Source organism: Apaloderma vittatum, unplaced genomic scaffold (genome assembly GCF_000703405.1).
Source record: "Apaloderma vittatum isolate BGI_N311 unplaced genomic scaffold, ASM70340v1 scaffold454, whole genome shotgun sequence".
Classification (NCBI taxonomy): domain Eukaryota; kingdom Metazoa; phylum Chordata; class Aves; order Trogoniformes; family Trogonidae; genus Apaloderma; species Apaloderma vittatum.
The window spans coordinates 30,149-49,146 of record NW_009714137.1 but is presented as its reverse complement, the minus strand read 5'-3'; the positions used below and the strand labels follow the sequence as shown (position 1 = coordinate 49,146).

The window sequence follows — 18,998 nt, the reverse complement described above, 5'->3', positions numbered from 1 at the left end:
TCACAGACTAGTAAGTCTTCTGTAATTAATTAAACATTTCCATTGTCTCGGTGAGATGTAGGCATTTAGTATCTGGAATGTCATAATGTGTCAGTTTGATTTTAGTTCTTGGTTTGAACATTGCAAGTGGGTTATTTTTCTTTGTGCTGGTGTTTGGATTTTTGCACCCATTTATCTGTTGCCACTGTAAATGGTGAAGTAGGAAGCAACAAACATTTTTTGTGAGTATTGTTCCTTTGTGTTTCATGTTTCTGAGGACGGGAGGAAAGCAAATGTCACTCCAGTCTTCAGAAGGGCGAGAAAGAGGACCTGGGTAACTACAGACCAGTCAGCCTCATCTCCCTCCCTGGAAAGGTGATGGAACATCTTATCCTTGGCACTGTCTCTAGGTATATCAAGGATAAGAAGGTTATTAGGAGCAGTCAGCATGGCTTTGCTAGGGGGAAGTCATGTTTGACCAACCTGATAGCCTTTTATGAGGACATAACCAGGTGGATGGATGATGATAGTGCAGTGGATGTGCTTTACCTTGATTTCAGTAAAGCATTTGACACCATCTCACACAGCATCCTCATAGCTAAACTGAGGAAATATGGTCTGGATGATTGGGTAGTGAGGCGGATTGTGAACTGACTGAAGGGAAGAAATCAGAGAGCTGTAGTCAATGGAGCAGAGTCTAGTTGGAGGCCTGTGTCTAGTGGGGTCCCTCAGCGGTTGGTACTGGGGCCAGTGCTTTTCAACATATTCATCAGTGACCTGGACCAGGCATTAGAGAGTGCTGTCAGCAAGTTTGCTGATGACACAAAACTGGGAGGAGTGGTTGACACACCAGAAGGCTGTGCAGCCATTCAAAGAGACTTAGACAGACTGGAGGGCTGGACACGGAGCAACCTTATGAAGTTCAACAAGGGCAAGTGTAGAGTTTTGCACTTGGGAAAGAATAACCCCATGTGCCAGTACAGGTTGGGGACTGACCTGCTGGAGAGCAGCGCAGGGGAAAGGGACCTGGGGGTTCTAGAGGACAGCAGGATGGCCATGAGCCAGCAACGTGCCCTCGTGGCCAAGAAGGCCAATGGCATCCTGGGGTGTATTAGAAGGGGAGTAGCCAGTAGGTTGAGAGAGGTCCTCCTGCCCTTCTACTCTGCCCTGGTGAGGCCACATCTGGAATATTGTGTCCAGTTCTGGGCCCCTCAGCTCAAGAGAGACAGGGAACTGCTTGAGAGAGTCCAAGTCAGAGCCACAGAGATGCTGAAGGGAGTGGAACATCTCCCTTATGAGAAAAGGCTGAAGGAGCTGGGTCTCTTTAGCTTGGAGAAAAGGAGGCTGAGGGGGGACCTCATAAATGTTTATAAATATGTCAAGGGGGAGTGTCAGGAGGATGGAGCCAGACTCTTCTCTGTGATGTCCAATGACAGGACAAGGAGCAGTGGATGCAAGCTGGAACATAGGAGATTCCACGAAAACATGAGGAAAAACATTTTCGCTGTGAGGGTGACAGAGCACTGGCACAGGCTGCCCAGGGAGGTTGTGGAGTCTCCTTCTCTGGAGACATTCAAAACCCGCCTGGACACGTTCCTGTGTGACCTACTGTAGGGGATCCTGCTCTGGCAGTGGGGCTGGACTTAGATGATCTTTTGAGGTCCCTTCCAACCCCTGACATTCTGTGATTCTCTGATTTTTTCTGGTAAGCATGATCATTCTGTTTCAGTACCTAGACAGAACAAACAGGATAATACTATTTTTTTAAAATTTATTTTTGATTTCTTGCTTTTTATATTTATTACTAAAGTCATGTTTGGACATCCCAGTGAGCTGTCAGCCACTGTACTTTTTCTAGTTCCCGTTGTGCGGATTATTTTTCTAGCAAAACTCTATTCCAGTTATTACATGACTAGATTAAATTCCCCCTTCTTTTTGTACTTACATTTAAGATTCAAGTTATTGAAGTAAGTCCTTATATAATCTACATCAAAGGCAGAGGAGCTGTTGCAGGGAGAGACAGCAACCTGTGAAGAATGCACATTGAGTTTCATTTAATTTCATCTTTGTGTAGTGCACTCTTCCAGTGAATTTTTGGGCTAGACATGGGGAAAATACTGTGTCTTCTGAGACTGTGTGGTTTGTGTGAACAAATGCTGTGAAGACGGTGGGGATGGCATAGATCTTTGAAACACATGGCCAAATTTCAGTCATACAATTCTGAAACTGTGTTTGTCTATGTTATTTAGTAGAATACAATGACAAATTTTGGAACTTCTTGGGTAGTTTATTAGAAACTTTAGTACTCTGTAACCGGAATATTCTTTGTGAAATTTAAACTTACTAGCTCTTCTGTTCATTATGGACTTGAAAAAAGAGTATTTTCTCCACCTTTGAAGGGGCATTTGACATGGTGGAGACGGCTACCATGTGTCTCACTATAGTCACCTCCTCTTTAGACTAAGCAATCCTAATTCAGTCAGTCTTTCCTTGCAGACTGTTTTTTTTAAATATCTGAGCATTGTAGTTACTCTCTTTTGAACCAGCTTCAGTTAGTTTACATCTCTGGAAGTGCAATGCCTGAAAGTGAACACAGTACTGCTGCTGGAGGTCTAACATATCCTGAATAAAGAACATATTTCTTGAATGCTTTCTGCCATTACTACTATGTGTGGTTATGGCAGAGTTTTCACATTTAATGTTCAGTGAGTTTACAACAGCTTTTTCTCAGAAATATAAGTTACTTGCTCTTTGACTCTTTTATTAGTAAATATAATTGCAAATGCAGTTTTTCCACTTTGTCTCAGAAATTGTTAGTATATTTCTGGATGTAATCACTGCCCCATTTTCTCAGAAACTGCAGAAAATACTGTGGGAAGAAGAGATTCCATTGTTGAAGTAAGCTATATTCTTGGAGTTTTCTTGCAGGGTAAGTAACATAATTGGAACCTCATAGGCATTATGTCTATGAATTTTCAAGACACTACTGAATCAGGAGTAAAAGGAACTATGGTAGAAGATCATTAAATTAATCTAAAGAATATTCCCTGAATTCAGTCATGTAATGTACACTTTCAGAACCATTTCCTTGTTTTGTAGCTGATAAGAAACTAGGTGTTCGAGTGCCGAGAAGAGAAAAAGTTGTTCACATTCAAGACTTATGTTTTAGACCTCTCAGATTCTGTGAAAGGGGGATGTGATAGCAGGATGCTTCTAAGAGAGGTACCAGCATCCATGAAGACACCTTCTTCCTCTTTTGATTCATGGACACTTGTGTGGCTGGGAAATATCATTTCGGTAGTAAATTGCCTGGCTTTTGAGCAGAAATCTGCCATAATGTATAATTTGGTCTGAGAGGCTCTTAAATCATGGAATGGCCTAGGCTGGAAGGGACCTTAGAGATCATTTAATCCAACCTCATTGTCATAGGCAGGGATGTCTCTCAACTAGATCAGGCAACACATGGGGACCGAACAGGGATCAAACCCATGACCTTGGTGCCATCAGCGCTGCGCTCTAACCAGCTGAGCTAACTGGCCCCCTAAATGTTGGTCTAGTGTCCTGAGAATGATGGTAGAACCTGGAACTGGCTAGTGGTCTCAGTTTAGCGCATCTCTCTGTTACGGTGATTTCCTCACAAAGAGAAGGTTTTACCTGTCACTATCAAAAGGAAATTTCCTCCTATACAACCATGTTTAAAAATGCCTTCATTTTTAAGTCTGTATCAAGTAAAAAATTAATTAGGTTAAACCACCGCATCAGATACTTCTTCCAGTCTAAAGGCAGCTTAATACCTATCTCTTCTTTTCTACCTTAAAAAACCATCACATGTGCATACATGCATGCCCACTTCTTCCTCCTCCTGGTTAAATGTATCTTGCTCACCCTGTACTGAGATTGAGGGCACTTTTCAGAATAACGATCGTGAATTAATTTGTCGTTCATTTAGGTTTTCTTTTTGTTGGAAATACTGTCCTAGATGGTGGCTGAATGTTGCAGTTCCTTTCATGTGTTCGAAACTCTTGTGTGTGTTGACTTCCATTGTCTTGTTTTCTGGTAGTGTTTGGATTTTTTTAGTCATCATGGATGGCTTTTTTTTTTGGCTTGGGATTTTGTTGGGATTGGAGGCTTTTTGTCTGTGTGCCCCTGGACACTGTAAAAAGGTGGAGACTTGTAATTATTGTGAATGTGAACTTTCAATAGAATCTTTAAGTAAAATATTAAGTAATTATACTGTTTTGTACCTCTATGGGATTATTTGCAAATTAGGTATTTTTCTCTGAAAATTCTACGTTAATTAAAAAAGAAAAATGCAAACCTTTAGCAGTCTGGAGTAGCTTAAGCACTTCCAGTACTTAAAGGGAGCCTACAGGAAAGATGAAGAGGGACTCTTTTTCAAGGAGTGTAGTGATAGCAAAAAAAGTAATGGTTTCAAACTGAAAGAGGGTACATTTAGTTTAGATATAAGAAAGAAATTCTTTACTATGAGGGTGGTGAGACACTGGAATGGGTTGCGCAGGGAAGTTGTGGATGTCTCATGCCCGGAAGCGTTCAGTCCCAGCTTGGATGGGGCTCTGAGCAACCTGGTCTAGTGGGAGGTGTCCCTGCCGAAGGCAGAGGGGTTGGAGCTGGATGATCTTTAAGGTCCCTTCCAACCCAAACTATTCTATGAATCTATGAAAATCTTCAGTAGCCTGAAATTATTTTTGTTTCCAGTGCATGCCTTTACTTTAGAGATTATGTCATTTCTCTTATCTGGAACACCCTCTCACCCCCAGAAAAACCCAGAGAAACAACAAGAAAAACCTAACAAAGCCAAAGAAGAGTTAAAAAAATCTTAATAAGATTGCAGATAATTTCCATACTTTTTTTTCACTCATTTCTCAAGACTTTGGAAAGCATTTGTTGCCCTTCTTTTAAAGACTTGTTATCTAAGTTGAAGGAGGGGAGAATTCTGAAGATCAGATCACTGTCTGTCTCTTCTGTTTTAACTTCAGTGATGTCAGTGAGTTCATAACCATGCTGATGAAATGGGAATTTGAATATTATCCCTAAACAAAAAGGAAATGGGAGGACAAGATTCAGTTGAATGGCAGCATTCAAGAATATTTTGTGCTGAGGAGGGGGCTTCAAGAAATTGGAATATCTCTACTCAAACTATTCCATTTTACAGTAGACAACAGAAAACTGGGGCAATAGTTGAGAAACCTGCAGGCAAAAGTCATGAAGAGCTCCGCAAATCATAGGGAATTATTTAAATATGTTGGAAGAAAGCATGAAAAATATTGATAAGTCTGCTGAACTTAAGGAAAGAGGAAGAAGAAATAGGTAAGCAAAGGAAGGCCACTGCAGATAAACAAAGTTGTTTCTTTGCGTACATGTCTTATCAAGTAATTTGTTGAGTTGATTCCAGATCTCTTTGGATGGTAAAAGTGATTACTCATGAGAGGTCAAGAAACTTTCAAAAATGAAACAAAATAAAACAGAAAAACCTGGACAAACTGATAAATTAACTGACAGTAGGATAACATGCTGAGGTGATATTTCTTGGGAAAGATTGATGGTAATAAATACTTTTATTACCCATCTGACAGCAAGGGATTGATAATGAATAGACATAGCAGAAGACATGATCTTTATAGATGAGTTAGCAGGAGAAACTTGCTCTTTGTCTCGCTAACTGGATAATAGCCAGTGGACTAAATTCTGCCTTTAAAATACCTAGTGCAGTTGTGTCTCAGGATATGGTAGAATTTTAAAGTTAGGATACGTGATGGGGTTTAAAGATCAGTTGTGTAAGTGAGCTTGTTAAAAAGCAGTTGAAAACCCCCCAAGATGAATGAACTTGTGGCCTGAGAATGCCACCTCATTCAAGCCATTGCCACAGAACAAATTATCTGTATCTGCAATATTTTAAAATGTAAAGCTCTTTTTTTTTTTAAAGGAAGTATCATAGAATCATGGGATGTCTTAAGTTGGAAGGGACCCGTAAGGATCATTGACTCCAACTCCCACCTTCAATAGAAGGAGCAAGTTCAGAGGTGAATCTTGAGGCACAGTTCTGTTGTGTGACGGCGCTAACAAGGCAAGGGTTGATTCTTTTCAGTAGATTTACAATTGTACTTACTATTGCAAAATGTTTGAGATTGGTATTTTTACATTCTTGACCTATTGTAACGCTGTCAAAATGTTATGAATTTACTAGCAATAATAAATATACAGGTCAATGTAAGTGGCTTATCTTTCAGTAACCCATCTTTGCTGTTAATCATGTGATTATTCTTTCCATTATGTATTTTTTCTGTGTTTATTACTTTATTGCTTTACATCTTACATGAATCATACTTTGCTTTGAACAGCAAAGGTCATCATTCCAGAGGGAAGCTTGTGACAGTGAATGGTTGTTAAACCACCACTGGTAACAGTTGTGTGTGTGTTTTTCCTTTTATTTTTCTGTTCTGGTGTTTGAGTTTTTATATGCTCCTAGCATTAACGTGAGATGTCTGTCATTTTATGCTAAAATAATTTCAATGTAATTTTTATTGTATGTAGTATTGTGGACATGATTTAATCAGTGGCCGCTACTAAAGAGCTGTCGAAGTGATCTTATTGGATATTAAATGTCACATATATTTCCTTTCTTTAGGATTAAAAATACTGTATCAGTTGTTGTTTGTCCAGAAGTTCTGTGGACTAAATCTCCACTTATCCCTTCCTGCATTTAGCCCTTTGTTGATAATTCTATCTGTGTTTCGCTGGGAGCATGTGAGGCAGGTGGGTGTAACAGGACAGCGTTCTCATTCTGTTACTTGGTTGGATGAACAGTTGTTGCTAATGGTCAGTGAAGAAAGTGTCTATTTGGTTAATAGTGATAGGAATCTTTAAGGTGTTGCTTAATAATGCTTACTGCTAGAAGTAGTTGTTTCTTAGTATTTGGTATTATCAGTTTTTAAAATTCTGTGAAAGGGGAAAACTTTATATTACAATGATCTAGTTTTCAGAGTAATGTAATTGCTGGTTTGCGGCGGGTTTTTTTTTGTTTGTTTGTGTTTGGTTTTTTTCCCTCCATAGGGCATTTCCAAACATTTTTCTTTTGCTAATTCATTATTAAAGTAATCTGAAAAATAATAATTCTAATAAACGTTTGGTGACAGCCTCTTCAGTATTTTAGCTTGAAGTAAAAATGTGTTCTAGCTAAGATGTGGCAGACGCAGTTATCCACTGGGTGGCTGGGACAGTCTGGAGTATTTTTTCACTGAAATGATCTTAAGTAGATGCTTTTTATGACACAATTTCACAAAAGTGTTAGAGGTAAGTTAAGAGGATGAGATTTTTTTCACAACTTTTGCATTTCTATAGTCTTTAATCCAGGGTAAATTGGTCAGTTTTTCCCATGCCGAATTGAAATGAATGCTCTGCTTTTGTGTGTTTCTTCAAGCCATTTCTCTGTTAGAAGTAGGTGAGCTATGAGCCAGGCAGTGAAAATTAAGAAACGAGCAGTGCAGGGGCCACTCGATGCACAGATTTGATTTCAGTAGTTTCATCTTAATCTCTGTCATTCATACTGTTCTTGTCACTGAGATTAGTAGAGAGCAACATTTACCACCCCTCAATAAGTAAAAATTGGTGCACGACTGAGAAGCCACTTTTTTCTTTACCGAACAAAAGAAAGAATAAAAATTGATATTTACTGGTCCAACAGGAGAAATATTTCACATGGAAAGATAATCAAGCATTTCAAACATCTTAAATTCCACACTCAGATTCCATTTGGGAGTTGGATGAGGCACCTGATAGATTTTGATAGGACAAGACCTGCTTATAATTCTGCTCAAAAAGCGCAGAACCCACTAGAAGATTTTCATTAACTTACATGTTTGCAGGCAGGAGGAGGAAGCAGGTGATTTTTAAGGTGCTTCTAACAACTAAATTTATTATCTTCACTGGAGCGGATCATAAACTGACCTCCTTGTCTCTAAATGTATGAGGTGTTGTTCAGTAACTTTGTTTTTCACTGTTATAAAGTTTTGCAAAAAGTTGTATTGCAATAATCTTGTAATTCTGAATTTAAAAGAAAAACCAACAAAGCAAAAAACCCCTGAAGAGATGCTTAACAAAGCCTGTGTAGAACCTGCTAGTATCTCACCATTCTTGCCCATGCTGGTATTTCATTTCTAGGCAGCTATTGAATTGTCTTACTGAATAATTAAGTGGTGTTACAATAGGCTTTTGAAGACTATTCAAGAATGGAGGGGTCACAAGAAAGAGAAAGATGTGATTTTGGCTGATTCTTTGTTTCAAAAGTTAATAAAATTTTAAAGTATTCAGTATTTCACACCCCCAGCTTTAAATAGGATTTTGTACACAGAAATGCGTTACTGAGTTTAAATGTATTTTTGAGTTTATTTTCTGCAGTAGATAGATAAACTAAGTACTGTATTTGTGGAGTCACAAACTGTCTGTCAATGTATTGGATCCTTACCCTCTTTGGAAAATTTTAATTCTCTCTATGTTCTAGCAATGGAGTTTTACAGCATGAAAATTATAAAATTGCCACAGTATAAAAATATTTGCTGTTTCCTTTGTTAACATTCATGATACTGAGCAAATAGTAACAGTAAAAGTTATATTTTTGTTTTCATGCTATTTATTACAAATAATTTATTTCAACTAAGCATTAGAGAGAAGTTAGTCAGGGAGCCAAAACCCAAAAGACACGTAGTACCTCTACCAAATTACTGTTGATCATTTAACATCTTTGTGGGCTGTGTGAAATACAGATGTATTACCCCGACCGACAGGAAGAATGAGCTGCAAGGATTTTCTGATTAGGAAATTCCAAATGCAGTATATGAGGGTCTCATTTTTCTTTTGGCATTTCCTAATTCATCGTCATCACCATAATAACATTTTCACGCCAATAAAATTGTCCATAAAAGAACCTTCATGGGAAAAAAAAAATAGTATTCTCAGCCTGGACTTAATTTAAAGTGTTCATCCCTTTAAGAATAAAAAGAAAATTATGTGCTGACTTGTGCAGTTCTGCTCTTATTTAAGACCTGGTCCTCAGTGCAGTATTCAGCCTAACTGTATTGGTATTGGGCAGGCAAGTTTTTCCAGGCAACTGATTATGGTAGAAATTGTGTTAGATTGTCTAGTGCCAAATCAGAAGTGGCCACTGAAAGTGGTCCCAGATGACGTATCTGCCCCCCATCTTTTTGTCACGTGTATACTGTAATCTGCCTCGGATTCTGGTTTCACTGCTGTGTGCAGGATTTGCCTCAGAGAATGGTATGAAAGATGAATCAAAGTAGTGTTGGGCTCAAGATTCAGTGGTGGAAGAGCCAGTTCAGGCCAAATTTGAGATGGACTCTATTACAGGCAGGTGAAGACAGCAACTGATAAAGCTGCTGCATCCCTCAGGCCTGAGTTCTGACATCGTGCAGCTTAGAAGGTTTTTTGAATTTTCTGACTCTGACAGAGTCATACGGTCTAACACTTTGGCTGTATATTTTATGTGTTACTTGAGTAAAGACAGTCTGTCTTGGATATGTAAGGAAATGTGTGTGTTTAAGGTGGGAAAGAGAGGAGAATGAGCCTCACCTCTTAGGAATATGTCAGAGCCTGCTGCCCCACTTAGTTGAATAATTTCCTCCTAATGTTTCCTGCAGTTGTTACTGCCAGTTCAGCCCATGTAATTGGGTGGGATGGTAGCTTCTATTTGTGTTTTTTTCTTTTAAGCAACAGTTCCCTAACACTGGCTGTATGAGCATTGCCATCAGCCTCACTGTAAGAGCTGAACTAACACCAACAGTTGTGGGGAGACTTCTAGAGAAAATTACAGGTGGACTGGAGGCAAAAAATTACTACAAGTCCTTTGGGAGAACATGGGGACTGGAGAAATATAGGGTAAGATGAAAGAAGCATGAAAAACACAAGTTTCTTAGCTTTCCTGCTTCCCTTGAAACAGAGTGACAGAAACGGTTTTATTTTAAAATAGGAGAGAATTCTTTTAGGATAGAAAAGATGTATTGGACAAGCAATGGAATTAAAAATGAGGAATAAGTTCACGTCAGATAAGCGTTTTGATTTTATTCCTGGAGATTTGGGACTAGTTTTTTAATTCTCCAGCGATTGCTTTGCAAGCTTCTTGGAAGGAAATACAAGTAATTGAAAGCTAAATCATAGACTGTTTTGAAAGAGAGAGGGAGCTTAACTTTTATGCAGAGAAATGTGTAAGCCAAAATGAGGAAGTAGAGGGGGAAGATGGAGTTGAAAAACAGCATTTCAGGCTAGTTAATGGAAGGAAGTGCTGAGGGATGGAAGGAGAGGCACTAGCAAGTGCAAGGCACAATTAGCAAGTTCAACTAAACATTTGGAATAAGTATTTTCTGTATGTTTTCTTATATTACAAAAATGCACCTAATTCTTTTCTCAGCTAACACAGCTCATTTCACTTATCAAAATTTGAAATAAATATGCATGTTTCCAAAGTAGATATTTTCAATAAATATACAAAACGTAAATGTGGATTTAAGACCCTAACTCTAGCTCTTTAATACCTCTTTTTGTGACTTTTACTGCCTGCCATAAAAAGATGATTCATGAATTCCCTCTTTCTTCTCGTTGTCCTTTGTGAATTATAAAGAAGCCACTTCTTTGCTGCAGTTTATAACTGCTGTATAGTTGGTGAAGATAATTGGCAAAGGCAGATAGTTTTCGCAGAACACTGGAGCTCAGTAGGACCCTGAAACTAAACTTTGCTTACCTGCAGAGAGCCAGGGCAATGTTTATTGTCAGACAGGACGTATACATTTTGACACCGCATAAACAGGAGTTACTAGTCTTCTGTTAGAGCTGTGTGTTTTCAATAGCTACTGCAGAGCTAGCTGTAAAGAGTAGCTTAAGATAAGATGAAAAGTCATCAGTTCAGAGTTCAGAAGAGATCATTACCTTCAAGGACAGGAACAGCTGAATTTGTTAAGACACTGCTTTATGCCTGAAGCACTTCACTTGGACTGACAATCTTTTATCACAAGCAAAGTAGGCCAATTACAGGGTGATAGAGTGCCACGTTTCCTATCTCAGTTCATATACTAGTTTTGCATGGTTGCCCGCTGAGAACATAAAGCTATCGTAGCATACATCTTCATTAAACAAAATGCCCAGGTCTTGTAATTCCTGTATTAGGCAGATAATGAATATTGTCAGTGTTTTAGGTGAATTAAAGCAAACTACTCAATAGTGAAACAATTTTTCTTTAATATTGCAGTAAGGAAAGTTTTTGCATCATTTTGCATGTGTTCTACTTTTCTTCAGTGTATAAGAAGAATTTTAGAATGAGGCTTTGACAAGTTAGACTAACTTGCAAGGCCACTGAGACTTCTGAAGAAGTTATGGATACCGTGTCAGGAAGGTTCCCTCTTCCTTCTCCCCATGCTTCTAAAACAGTCTGAAGCTTTGGGTGCCTCTACTATGTTAACAATGTGCATAATCTCTCATTTCAATTTTTTCCCCTTTTCTGAATATGTATTTCTGCCTATGCTTGTAGAAAAATGAAGAACTTATGCTCCTTTTCACTGTGGAAAATGGGATTGAATTAAACCTGATTTTAGAAGAAAATAATAGTTTATTTCTGTCAGTAGCGTGCTGCTGTCATATGTAAATCTCAGACAATTTGATACTGAATGCATTTGAGATATTACACATGAAGTTCAAAATTTCCTATTATTTTACAGTAGTCTCTCAGAATTGTACTGCCTTTTTTTTTTTAATCCCCTGCAAGTATAAATCTATAATCAGAGGAAAACCTGGAAAAAATCATAAAGGAAATGACGCAATATGTATCATCTTAAGTAAAACAAACTTTTTTTATGTTGCATGGATCTTTTTTCCCTAGTTGAAAAATCTGCATGGATGTGGTTCTCAACAGTGTGAAATTTCTGTTATATAGGTAAAACTACTGCCTTTTCAATTTCAAGTAAATTCTCACTGCTAGTAGACAAGTACTTGGTCATTTTATTTTTGTCATCTTTTAGTGTTGTCTTAGGTCTTTTAGCATATGTTTCTAGATCTTACAAGGAGAAACAAGTTTTAAAACTGCATCTGAACGATTACAAAAGCAAAAAGAAATAGTACTTCTACCAAATCACCTAAGCAAGTTTTCTGTAAAACTAAATACAACTAAGAGAGAAGGTGAACGTGGCTTTCCACAGCAAATTTCTGTGTGTCTGTTTAAACAAGCAGTACTGTTATTTCTGCTAAGAATTTCCAAAGGAATAAAATCATCTCTCAAGATTGATAAACAGCAATAGATAAAATAACAAGTGATGTGCTCAAAGGGGTACAGTTTAAATGGAGAAAATCTAATGGGAAATATCTACATTAGTAGCAGATGGATTTACTTCCCGAATCTTGATCTGAGTGGAAATCCTAGCTTACTTAAAATTTGTCTTCCAGATTCTTAGCCTGATAAGAAGGGTGGATAAAGCAATTTATTTACTTGGCTTCAATGCTGTGATGATGTGTTTTGTTTAAACTAGCTATTGTTGTTTGATTTTTATCTAGGCTATCTTTATGATTCCTACAAATCCCCCTCCAACCTTCCGGAAGCCAGAGCTCTGGTCTGATGAATTCACAGATTTTGTGAAGAAATGCTTAGTGAAAAATCCTGAACAAAGAGCTACAGCAACACAGCTGCTACAGGTCAGTATTTAAGTTACTGAGGAAATGCAAGTTTTATGACTTTCTTTTTTCTAGTCTCAAAGCAGAACTGTTGTGAAAATTTCTAAGGGCAAATCTCATTTTAACTATCATCATGCCCCTACTTCTTTTCCACTTTGTGGTCTTTCCTCTGGCAGCTCCTCTTTCTCTACCCCCAATTTATTTCTCCTTTGCTGCTTCTAAAGATTAATTGCACTTCATATAGTTAGGACTGGTTCTTGCTATTAAAATTGGATCTGCACTTTGTGGTTAGAGGTCCTCAATAGATCTTGGGATTTAGGCAAGTGTTGAGTAAGGGAAGGGAGAGCCCAGTTTACCCCTCCATGTGGACCACCCATGGTGGATATACGGTCTTTCCTTCTGGTCAGGTCAAATGAAGCAGACAGGTTGCTCTGTGTCCTGGAAGGGTCTGATGCGGATGGATGCTATAAGGAGTTTGTTCTTGGACTGAGTTTTATCAAGTGGGCACTTCTAAATTGGAGCCATAGTCGGGGGTGTGGACCTACGGAGCCAGGCCAGGGCATGCCACGCTGTTGCTGACCTCAACTTCTAGTGGCTGCAAAAATTTAACAGTTGCATTAGTTTTGGTGCTGAGATAGAAGTAAAACAGAGAAGTGTCAAAGAACTACAAAAACCCATCAGGAAGGACTGATCGATCAAGAAAGATTTAGTCTTTGAGAAAGGGATGTGATTTACAGGGGCCTTACATTTTAGTGCATGGAGGAAAGAGAAAACACAAATTCTTCTCCTTTGACCCCGTATTTGGGTTATCCACTGCCTTCAGGGCTGTCATAATAAGCCTGCAAGTAACTATGGAAAAAAAGAAAAAAGAACAAAGGTAGTGGATGGGGAGTGTGTGGGATTTCTAGAAAAATTATAGTATGTTCTATGATGATTGAAATGAAATCTAAGATTTCCTGTAAATAAACTTGCTTTGGTAATGAGACAGAAGTGCAACATTTGCTAAGTGCGTTGCTTGTTTTACTTTCCTAATTCCTAATTAATTAAACTTTTGGATAACTCAGTGTTCTTTTATATTTCTCATTGCTATTGGTAGATATTATTCTTAATTTTTTTTTTAATTCAATCTCCCTAAGAATCTGATCCTCTGAAATTTCATCTGTAGGATGTTCATGCTAGATTTATTGTGTCTCTAACTAGCAGTAGACTTTTTTAAAATTTAAATTCCAGTGAACTCCACTATGAGAACAAAAATTTTGCAAACTGGTTTGCAGTAATAGATCATCAAATTCCTAAGTCATGTTATGAATATTTTCACACTGCGATGACACCAAAATGTAGACTGCAACGAGAGTAAAGACTGAAAGTTACAGGTTTTTGTATGATGTATGAGTCAGTACTTGAGGCCTTAAAGATCCGAAGTTCATACAGTTAGGTGAATACCAGCAGCTGGATAGAAGGGACTTACATTGGTGTGTGCAAGTAAGAAAAGGAGGGGGGAAAAAAGTGCTTCTGTTCCTCTTTCCATGTGCTTACTGGCCAGGAAAAAAACATACTATGTCCAGTGTGAGTTTGTGTTGCCTCTTCCCCCACCTGGAGTTTGGAGCGTGTGCGATGGAGCTGGAGGTGCTGCAGGGGTGTGTGAGTGGGAATCAAAGTACTGCTTGTGGGGAAAGACCACGGAAGAAAAAGGAGAGTAATTGAGTGAATATATCACGGGAGAAGACAGCTAATAGGTGCAGGATACTAGGCTTCATAAAGTATATTCTTCATTGGACAATTTTTAAATATTAGATAATGTATTTCTGAGGTGTTTAGAGTTATGTTTTGCCTCATTTGTGTTTGCATATAATGATGCAAAAATCAGAATTTTTCTAACAGATGTTTACTAGGTGTTTACCAGAAAGCAAAATGACAGTAAATTGTATTGTGCACATATTGTCTTAAAGGAAGAAGTGATTTTTTTAAATGGCCTTGAATTAAAAATTAATCTTCCTGCTAAAACTAGGATATTGTTTTGCTTGTTTCACATTTCAGCATCATAGATCAAGGAATGTTTTATGACATATAAAGTAAAATTTTGTTGAAGGAGGCAGCTAGATTTGCTCTGCCTAGAGCCACTAATTTATGCTGTCAGTTTGTTAAGATTAATTAAATTCTGTAACTGAATATCTGAAAAAGTTTGTTTTCTAATGTCAGACAATCACCACTATTTATTTACTACTTACTGGACATTTCCTTTGGAAAATTATATCCTTAACTATAAACCAATTGTTATGTGATTATATTTCCCAAGACTTGCTGTTATGAAAATAGTTAAAGTAAAATTTTAGTTATGAAGCAGCTAAGAGATATTGTATGTTGTGTTAGTGTAGACTTTTAATTATTCTGTAATGTGAAATACTTTTTATCAATGAAATCTGTGATGTCAACTGATACTTGTAATTGCATCTGAAGTGTAACTATGGTAATGATGTTACATAATTTAATGCTTTTTTTTCTAGCATACATTTATTAAGAATGCCAAGCCAGTTTCAATTTTAAGGGACCTGATCACTGAAGCTATGGAGATTAAAGCAAAGCGACATGAGGAACAGCAGAGAGAACTAGAAGAGGAAGAAGAAAATTCGGTGTGTACTTTTTTTTTACTATAGCTATCTGTACGTACAGATAAGTTTCTGTTTTCCCCCTACTTCTTGTACTTGTGTTCAAATACTTTTCTTTACCAGGTTTCTACGTGTTTTTCAGCCTAGGAGGACTAAGTAGTCCACTCTTATTTATGATGAGTAATGCTGCTGTGAGTAATGCCATATGAGCCAGCTTTCAGCACCATTCCATGAGATGTCCCAGTAAAAAGTTTTTTTAGGAGGTGGGAAAAGAAACCATGTCAACTTCAGCTATTCAGACTAACATAAAAAACCCAAACATGCCAAAACTGTTAAGGTTCCACTTTCACATGTGGGCTTCTAGACAAGTGGTTTTATTTTCAGTTCAGGGCACTTTAGTAGCTTTTTTTTTCTTTGAGTTTTTCTTCTTTTCTTTTAAAGTTTCATACACAGCGTAGTTAGTTATGATGCACAGTAAGTAGTGCTTACAATATGCTTTGAATCAAGTTGTGCCTATAAAGTGAAAATGGTGGCAGCATTTCATTCTTCAGATGGCTTTGACAGCATATGTTTGAGGAGAGGGACAGGTCGTGTGATGAATAGGTTGCATTTAGAATTGTTTGGCAATGTTAGGAGTAAGTCAGTGCTTCTGGCATTATTACTCTCCCTATGCAATTTATTTTAGGGCAGTCTTGTGCAATGCAGCAGTATGTGCTTCAAAGAAGTGTATTGCCACACATACAATGAGAACCAAGGTCATTCAGAAATAACAGAGAAGATGGGAGACTGGAATGTCAGTAGAAATCTCACAGCTTTGAGCAAACAGAAGAGAGCAGTGCACTAATGCAGTCTGCCCTAACCCGAATTGTAGAGTCCTTGTTACATGTTAAGAGTGTTAGATGATGATCTATGTACAGGAATACTTTTCAAGCTGATTCTGTGGAGTGTTTTGCATCCTAACAGACAATATGGTCTTTTGTTTGATGGATATCTTTCCATTCTGAGAGTATTGATAGCTTGTGTTTATAAAGATGGTTTACTCTGAATTCTATTTGCTTAGTCAGTAATAAAACAGGCAGGGAAGGTTGGGATTGTTTTTTTTACATTAGGAAATGTTGTGTATGTGGAGATATGTGACTTCACTTGCAGAGTTGATGTTTGTGACTTGATATATTGAATAGTTGATCTCTGAAGAGACTGATTTATTAACAACATAAAACCTTAAATGTCTTCACTGGCATGCTTTCCTCCCTACTATTGCCTCCTGAACTGCAGACCTCAAACACTCAGGCGTTGTTGATGTCTTTTGCATTAACCCAAAATTAGGTATGACATCTGATTACTTAGCCTGAGGTTCAGATGGGGAATCAAATTGCCAGTTCACTATGTGGTGCACACCTTCCCTTTCCTACTACTGGGTGGAACGGTGCAACCGTTATTTGGTACACCTCAGCTGCATTTAGCAACTCCTCATGCTTCTTCCAGGGGTACAGAAGTCAGAATGTAACATTGCACTTTCCTTGTCCTCACTCCCCTTCTCCCTCACCCTCTCCAATTATCCAGTATTTAATATGAGGGAGCCTCAAATCCAGGATTGGGACGGGAATCTGTCAGTTGTTTTACCGTTGCGGTAGATGGGAGTTTTGCTGTGTGTGTTTGTGGTGCAGTCAGGGAGCTGGTTATGAGTTGAAAAGATAGGAAGATTCTGCTTGTCACTAAGTGTAAAAAAAAATATATATATGCCTCAAATCTGAAAATAACAAGTATCTTTGGTTGGTAGGACTGAGAGAACAGAATCACAGAAAGGCTGCGGTTGGAAGAGACCTCTGGAGGTTATCTGGAGGTGAACCCCCCTACTCAAGCATGACCGCCAACGGCCAGTCCCCTATGGCCATGTGGGAAAGGTCTGGCAGTAGACTGGGCTACACAAATAGCGTGTAGTCAAATTTACTGTGGGCTTAAGTCAGTCAGGCTGTCTTATATTTGCTACAGGACCTATGTGTGTGTTTGAAGCGACAGTAATTCAGAGGATGTGTCTGCAATACCATGGGAAGATGATTGAGAGTTTAACTGTAGTTTTCCAGCAAAGGCCAGCTTTGCTCATGGCAGAGAAAATGGATATTTTTAAAAAATAGTTTGTGTCGTTCTTGTAAACTTCACTAGAGGAAGGAATAGATCTCTTTGAGCTTGGAGGAAGTTGCAAATACAGAGAAAGACCACGTGCAAGGATAATAAGAAGATATGCCACTTGTAAGTGGAGTAAACAAAAGGGTACTGCTGGCAAATTGGGAAGTGGTGCTTGTCTGTGTGATAATTTCATCATTTTTATCCCAGTCATGAATGGCTATATTTCACTACTCCTGGAGATTTTTCTGGAGAAGTTTTGTGCCTTATTTCTCTTTAGCTCCATCAGCTGTGTCGAAGGAAGAGTATAAGTCACTGAGTATTTAATATTGCAGAAATGGACAAGAGGGTGTCCAGGTATTTTTTGCTGTAAGGTTTATATGGAAGAGTTAAACTTTAGAAACTGCTGTTATAAAAAGATTAAGAAAAAAGGTATTCTTATTCTATTTTGAAAAATATTTTTATGTTCTTTTATGCTGTTGACGTCTTTTAATTCTCTAAGTTTTCATAAGTTTTTAGGATTCTAAAAAATAATCTGAAATGCCATGTAATTAGGATGAATTTTTTTACTTTTGTTAAGTATGTGATATTTGTGATATATCAAGAGCAAAAAATATTTTTATGTTCTTTTATGCTGTTGACGTCTTTTAATTCTCTAAGTTTTCATAAGTTTTTAGGATTCTAAAAAATAATCTGAAATGCCATGTAATTAGGATGAATTTTTTTACTTTTGTTAAAACTGTTAATGTGATATTTGGTAGAAAATATGACTTTTGCTATCACTAAATATATGCCTTTAATAACTTTGTGTTGCTCGATAAGCCTCAAGTGAAAAGAGTTTGGAAATCTTGAGTTGTTTAGATTGGAAAGACCACTAAACCATGTCCCTAAGCACCTTATCTACACATCTTTTAAATACCTCCAGGGATGATGACTCAACCGCTTCCCTGGGCAGCCTGTTCCAGTGCTGAAAGTGAAGAAATTTCCAGTGAAGAAATTTTTCCTAATATCCAATCTAAACCTCCCTTGGTACCACTTGAGGCCCTTTCTTCTTGCCCTGTCACTTGTTACTTGGTTGAACAGACTGATCCCAACCTCCTTTCAGGTGATTGTAGAGAGTGATAAGGTCTTCCCTGAGCTTCCTTTTCTCCCAGCTGAACAAGCCCGGTTCTCTTAGCTGCTCCTCATAAGACTTGTGCTCTTGACCCTTCACCAGCTTCATTGCTCTTCTTTGGGCACACTCCAGCACCAAAATGGTTTTCTTGGAGTGAGGGGTGCAAAACTGAGCACAGGATTTGAGCTGTACCCTCACCAGTGCCCAACACCGGGGACCGATGGCTTCCCTACTCATGCTGGCCACACTGTTTCTGATTCAGGCCAGGATGCCTTCTTGGCCACCTAAGCACACTGCGGGCTCGTGTCCAGCTGGCTGTCTACCAACACCCCCAGATCTTTTTCCACCAGGCAGCTTTCCAGCCCTGCATCCCCAAGTCTGTAGCGTTGCATGGGGCTGTTGTGTGCCAGGTGTAGGACCTGGCACTTGGCCTTGTTGAACCTCCTACAACTGAACTTGACCCATTGATCCCGCCTGTCCAGGATCCTCTG

General features: G+C 38.4%; 1 protein-coding gene across 1 annotated transcript in view; it reads left to right on the top strand.

The window, feature by feature from the left end:
• LOC104273317 (serine/threonine-protein kinase 3-like) overlaps positions 1–18,998 on the top strand; it is a gene marked incomplete at its 3' end in the record, with an annotated part of 63,981 nt that overhangs the window by 31,221 nt on the left and 13,762 nt on the right. The window contains exons 4-5 of the mRNA XM_009868622.1: positions 12,547–12,684; positions 15,168–15,293. Coding sequence (XP_009866924.1) covers positions 12,547–12,684; positions 15,168–15,293 — 264 coding nt within the window. The remainder of the gene's footprint in view (positions 1–12,546; positions 12,685–15,167; positions 15,294–18,998) is intronic.